This window comes from Oncorhynchus mykiss, chromosome 6 (genome assembly GCF_013265735.2).
Source record: "Oncorhynchus mykiss isolate Arlee chromosome 6, USDA_OmykA_1.1, whole genome shotgun sequence".
Taxonomy (NCBI): Eukaryota; Metazoa; Chordata; class Actinopteri; order Salmoniformes; family Salmonidae; genus Oncorhynchus; species Oncorhynchus mykiss.
The window spans coordinates 64,636,717-64,643,621 of NC_048570.1; the positions used below are offsets into that span (position 1 = coordinate 64,636,717).

The following is a 6,905-nucleotide window of genomic DNA, read 5'->3' on the forward strand; positions in this document are numbered from 1 at the left end:
AGCCTGATCAACTCGAATGAAATGTGTCATGCTGCAAATGGTTACACCAGATACTGACTGGTTTTCTGATCTATGCCCCCATTGTTTTAAAAGCCATCTGTATTCCCAGTCAATTGAAATCCATAGATTAGGGACAACTGAATCTGTAAAATTATTTCCTTATATGAACTCTGTAAAATCTTTTGTTGTGTGTCACATTTTTCTCAGTGTAGTCCTGCCGGTTTCAATTATCCCTTCCCTGTTTGAGTAAGCCCTCACGACAGTAACATGATCTGATCCACCACTTTCAATGGTAACCAATGCGTTTGAATAGTGAAAATGACCACATCACATAACAATTGAACCATCTCTTGATGAACCTAGGTGGATAGATTGTAACATCTTACATTAAAAACAAATCTATGAAGCAATTTAGACTTGTTCAAAGTTGTGCAGGCTATGACGCCGCATAGGCTACACTGTTACTGGTGTGGGATATTGGAGGCAGGCTAAGGGCAAAAAAAAACGTACCTTTTCTTTATTCTCATTTTCAGGAGGCGGTGACGTGGGAGATTTAACGTTCCCAACAGCAACAGCTTGGGCTATGATACCGCTGCCCGGAGCAGAGTTGCTTTTCTCGATTGTTTCCACCTTTATTAGCCGGTGCTTTGGTGACACATACTTTATGTCCGGCGATCCCCCAGAGCCCAGACCAGTTCCAAACGAAATATTTCCTCCTCCCGTGTACGGATCTTCGAAGTCCAGTTCCTTTTGTAGTTTGTAAGCAGCAAGAATGTCCGGCTGTGCGGGGCTTGGATAGAGAGAGGTGGCCCCGGAGCTTGGTTGTTGGTAGCCAAGCGTACCGGTCACAGCGGCGTGACAATATCTGTAGTCTGGTTTCGGGGGCGCCGGAGGTGGTGCTTTGGTAGTTTTGAATCCTAGGTGTTCCCTGAACCATCTGGCCATGCTGCCAGTGCATTGCTCACAAGTCTATTTAAATATTTCGTTGCACCTTTCCTGACAATAACCTCCTGTTTTCTTGTGCGTTGTTTTTCTATAGGTCACCTCGACTGGCTTCTGAAATGTTTATCCAGCTCCTACTCCTCTTGGTCAGCGCAGTGTCCACTGACGAACGCAGCCACATGCACTTTCTGAGCTACCGCAACTCTGACACTTTCGCTCTCACAGCAGAGCGCTCTTTGGCTGTGGCGAGTCCTCTCCGCTACGCAACATGGGAGAGCGCTTTTGCAAGCGTGGGATACGTTTCCCTGTCCTCATACCGGAGAACAATCACTGCCACCTACTGGACTGTTAATTTAGCCTACTGAATGCTTGGTTTTACTTGTAATATCCCTGAGGTCATTACATTTTCCTTATTTGTTCCCCAATAACATGCCGTTGTAGTGGATAACTTAGTCAAAAGTCCCTGAGCCACTAACAAGTGGGATTACACATGTTTAAAATGCGTGCAAAGCTGATATTTAGTGGTAGATATTGGATGGGTCTTTTGCCCATTTAAAAGAGAAAAAATATAATTTAAAAATACATTTCATACAGGCAGACCTGATTACTGTAGGAGCATATCATTGTTCCAAGGTGCAAACAGCGAGCATACTAAGAACTGCATACCTGTGCATTCCTACTTCCTGGACACCTGTGTGCCTAGTGACCCATCATACAGTGCCAACTAGTGTACAAATGAAGTACAATGACAAACTGTAGACTACACAACCACAAGGCCAAAAAGGCTCCTTCAATGATTTATAATGTGGATGAGAATCATGTGAAGTACAGGTAGGCTGCCTTCATTCAGTACCATGGGAGTTCCTTGTGTCTCTTATGCAAGACCAAGGATTGTTCAATTACAGTAGTTGGACTTAAGGTTAAAATGCCCTGCTCATGCAAACTACACCACTTTCATCTCCAGATGGTCATTGAAGCATTGCAAATGCATTGCAAATGAACAGTGAGGAGAGAGGTTAGTGCAGGCACACATCTCTCCACAAATCCCTCCCTTACATAAAAGTTTAGAGAAGAGTATTGGGCTATGCTTCCACAGAGGGGAAAATCTGTAATGAATATAATCTATAAGAACCCATATTTAATGAAAACTTTAACTCCGACACTATCACACTTTGTAAATTGCATTCTTTGTGTACTTGTCTGGAACTGCATTGCCAAAGGATCACTGCCGCTAACTCACGTTCCAACCAAGATGGATGAATTGCGGAGCAGACCGAAGTATAGGGGCGATTCAGCATTACTTGGAGGACAATGGAATGAATGGAACTGCATCACCACAAACAGGCAGAGAGAGAAGAAAACTAAGTCTCTCCAAGGTCTGCTCCCCCATCAGAGACACATTGAGATCATGTAGTAAACTAATTGACTTTGCAATCAGTGCGCAGACAAGTCTTATTTCCTTTAGATGGAGACACATCACAGCAACAGCCCACATTAGCAGTATTTTTTTTTACCAATACCATGACAACATATCACATATTAATCTTGCTTTTTAAAATCAAGACAAACCATTGAAAACTAAAGACTTAACTTTTTTTTTTTTAAAGAGCTAAAAACATGGGGTAAATAATGTGTCAACAGTGACAGTTGGCCAGTTTGTTAATGTAGGCGTAAGCCCTGGTAGATGCCAGCTCTGGGAGACAGCTGACCTGGAGTAGCTTGACGTTTTCATACTTCTGCTTAATTGACTGGAGAAAAAAAAGGGGTTTCAGTTAAACATTGCTGTGTGGCCCTACAGTACATCGCTGGGCTAGAAGTCATCTAAAGGCTGGGCTCACCAACTGTTTGTTGCCATCATTCAAGCACTCCAGCATCTTGGCAATGCATTGCATCACAGGTAGCAGAGAGACCTCTGTGTAGCCCATGTAGTGCTGCAGGGCTGGGGTCTATGGGGCAAACATTAATGAATTCAGTGACAACTTAAACACTGTTCTGTTGAGACACAGCACTCCATAACTGTACCTTTATCAGGAATCATAACCCAAAGAAATCTAATGACTACGGGTTAAAAGTGTCTAGTTTCATACACTTCACATAAGTCTAAATATTCATTGCGCATAACTGACCCATTCATAACCAGCAGAATCATGAAGGTAAGGGATGGTGAACTGAGGCATAGTCCAGAAGGGTCAGCACCAGCAGGTATTTAGCCAGCCCATAACCAACAGGCAGAAGCTGGAAGAAATCGTACTGGCCTGCAATATCATTGTTGCAATATGGCTCTGAAACAATGGTAACTTTTAAATAGCTGGTTAGCAAGTACAATTAAGCAATACAAAAAAACAAGGCGGTCAGTTACAGCATGAAGCAAATTGGGTGAGTTCACTTCAGTAGAGCTAACCAATGTGTATTACATTTTCAAATTTAAAAATTCACCTTCAACCTTGGCGGCTCTCCTTAAAAAGTGAACTGGTGGTGGTCATCCCAATTCATAGTTCAAGGCTTTCAGAATGGTCATTTCCATCAAGCGTATCTCAGCACAGGAATATGTTAAATCTGTTGTATGGGCAAAGTCCTCCACCATGGGAGGAGCAATTTCCTCGTACTTGTAAGCGATGAGCCTCGCAGTGACACCAACCAGTTGCAGAGACTTCTTTGGCACTGGATAGTCTCGAGCAGAAGAGAAAACACTTTTTTTTAAGTAATAAATGTATCTGACCATCAGAGGAAAAACAAGCCATACCTGGAGAAAGCTGATGCCAACAGTGCAGTCAACTGCCTCTGGACATGTACCAGCCAGTCAACTAGAATACTCCACATGCTCCCAGTCACATCACAACCCTCCAGATAGGGTTGATAGCCATGGCAACCGGTCAGACATTAAGAGAGGGGTCTGTGGCAAGACACACGATCTTGAATAATAATGGTTAACGTAGTGAAAAAGTAACAGGTGTTGCTGCTTCTTGACAACCCAAATAAATAAAAATCACATTAAATTTAATTAGGCTCAGAACAAGAGAGTTGAGATGAGTCCAATTTAAAAACCTCCAGTTTCCTTAGATAAGCGTAAAAGTCCTTCACATAGTCACTGCACAGCGAGGAGGCGCCTGCATTTGCAGAGTCCACATCTGGGATGTTGAGCAGGGCATGTGAGAAGGCCTGTGGCACATTGAGCCCCTCGACCCAAGTGGTCTCTTGGCTCTGAGGCTACTCAGGGGCAGCTGGAATGGCCTTGGCCTAAAGAACAACATGATATAGAGAAGTGGATGGAATTCTCCGTGAAAACTAGTGCACAACATCCATGAAGAATATGACAACTCAGATTTGAGCATATTGGATTAACGTGAGACATTTACATAGAGTATTGATGCATATGACTACAGCCAAGCCCGGCTTCAACCTTCTCTCCTTAAAATCTCACCTGTCTGACAAGATCACAGTTGCCAGCCCCAGTGCTCTCCTTGTCCTTCTTTGAAATAACATGGTCACTTTAAGTAGCGCTCTGCTTACATTGAGCTGGTTTGACATGGACACCCATCTGTTTCTCAGGGAAAATAAAACAATTATTCAAAGATGCACCAAAAACTGAACCTCACTGCAGTAATGAAAATGTAATTGAAAAAATAAATATTTACATTTGTTTAATTCCTTTGGCGATGTTCAGTTTGTTTGCTGCATTTCCCAAAGGCACCCTGGACCTCAGGCTATACGAGGTGGCAGGTTTTCCTGGTAAGGAAACATTCTCCTCTGACTTGGTCTGGACCTTCAATTCAACATTTAAAAGCACAATTGAGAATTTATTTCAGCCCAACAGTAGCCAGTCACTTGGTTTGTTATAAAGTATATTTACAAATACTGAAATGGCAGTTTATATTTTGGATGAAGATGTGGAAGACGAGGCATTGAGAATATTCTTCAATACCCAATGGGCATAAATTAAGTGAAATGTCTACTGAACATGAGTAAATATCCTAGCTCTTGAGAACCCAAGACATAAAGGGCTAGAAATATCCCAGTGTGTGCCTTCACAGTAGCCAAATAAGAATGTTTGATTACCTCAACAAGAGACTGCCACATGAATGACAATATTCTTGTACCCCAGTAAAACCAATGACAGGTCACAATTAGCCTTCCATAAATATCAAAGCATCAGTCATAACTTTACCTTGGGAATTGCACATTTTCTGATAGGTATGATTGGTAGCGGGCAATTTGGACCTAAAGTTGTAAGCCATTGAGACAACAGGTGTTGCAATAATAATAATAATAATAATAATAATAATAATAATAATAATCTCTTCAGAACTAACTACGCTGTACCCGTAGGCTAATCAGTGACCTGGACTAAGGAGTAGATAACGATATCGAAAATCCATCCATTTAGCATGTTTAATTTGGTATGTAACGTTCTTAAATTGTGGCTGTCCATCCATTTCGTACAATGGTACGTATTCCCAACACATGTTACACTTTTTTTTTTAAAGGAAAAAAACCTACAGGGTTAACATTAGCTATGTGGCTAACGCTATGTTAGCTAGGCTATGAGTTAGGTTTGAGGGTTAAGGTTAGTTAACATGCTAATTAGATTTTTAAAAAGTTAGTTGTCCATGCGATTCAAATTTCGCAACCATTGGGTTGCTAGACATTACCACACACACTCCATACAATTTTGCTTTAAGTAAGCTTGTTTTACGTAACCATACCAAAACGTAACATATCATACTAATTTCAGTGTCCCGGATTTACGTTTACTATGGTACAGCAGGCAGCAACCATTAGTAGTAAACTGGCAGTGGCCTACTGCAGCCAAATCTGTGATTTATAAATCATTCACTGTAGTTTACCTGTGTTATTCTAGAAGCCACGAGAAACAATAACCCTGCAAAAGAACAGAGAGAGCTGTTTCAACTTCACTGATATTCAATGACATTTACAGCTGCCATGTAGTGAGTTCACAGCAACAGCTGTGTTCAATGACATTGATTGGAAATGGTCAGACTCATGCTGTGTTCGTGTAATCAAGTGGGAATTTACCACATACGTCTGGGAAAGATCCACTTGAACGGCCCTCCAACTGGTAATTACTAGTGGGATGCCGCGTTCAAGTACTAGTCGGAACTAGGAAACTCTAAAATGTTCAACCTGCTAACTGGTTGTAGTTATACACGTGCCATGTTCAACCAGTCAGCAAATCAGGGATTTCTGAGTTTTTCTAGTTGGGACTTGCACATGAACGTGGCATGAGCTCCCACTTCTCCCATATGCAGACCTCTGGCATCACCTATTAAGGAAATTACCGCAATAATATCATTTTCGGCAGTTAAATGCAACAACAACACATTATTTATGAAAAGCAATCAATTTAAAACAATTATGTTAACACTTATTTATTTACAATCATGATAGCTGTACTTTTAGTTTTCTGGTTTATGCAGCTGGTTGGCCATTAGCCAATTGACATTTCTCAAAGAGTTCAAAGCACGCGATTGCATTTACGACTTCACAACTGGTAAATTTCCACCCACCAATTTTTTACGAATGCAGCATAAACCCATAATAAAAAAATCAAGTATCTAGGGCTATACTACTTCAACTGCGCTTAGACAAGCAGTCCAATACTGATCTTTCTTCCACTAATTTGTCTTTTGGCATCAGATATTTTTCAGAGCTGATCTGATTGAACAAATTTGGCCAATTAGTGAAAGAAATATCAGAATTGGGCTGCCTGTCTAAATGCTGTCTAAATGATAACCCATCAAAATATAGTGGGCTAGTTTATGAAAATTAGATCATTAATATGATTCACAGTTTCATAGAGTATATTTGAGTATTTCAGAGATATTTTCAGAGACCCCCTATAAATCATTAAAAACATGTTTTTGATTGCCCTATAATTTCTACCACAGCATATTTGCATTACTCATAGGTTCCCTGTAACACTTGAAACGTGTTATGGATGGGTT

General features: G+C 41.0%; 1 protein-coding gene across 2 annotated transcripts in view; it reads right to left on the reverse strand.

Annotated features, from left to right (window-relative positions):
• LOC110526338 (SH2 domain-containing adapter protein F) overlaps nt 1–5,918 on the reverse strand; it is a 132,892-nt gene extending 126,974 nt beyond the window's left edge. For both annotated transcript variants that reach the window (XM_036980692.1, XM_036980691.1), the window contains exons 1-7: nt 5,787–5,918; nt 4,578–4,705; nt 4,364–4,480; nt 3,379–4,179; nt 3,069–3,224; nt 2,781–2,888; nt 511–2,690 (exon numbers count right to left, since the gene is read on the reverse strand). In XM_036980692.1, coding sequence (XP_036836587.1) covers nt 511–945 — 435 coding nt within the window. In that variant the 5' untranslated portion in view covers nt 946–2,690; nt 2,781–2,888; nt 3,069–3,224; ... (2 more) ...; nt 4,578–4,705; nt 5,787–5,918. The remainder of the gene's footprint in view (nt 1–510; nt 2,691–2,780; nt 2,889–3,068; nt 3,225–3,378; nt 4,180–4,363; nt 4,481–4,577; nt 4,706–5,786) is intronic.
• Nucleotides 5,919–6,905: the final 987 nt, after the last annotated feature.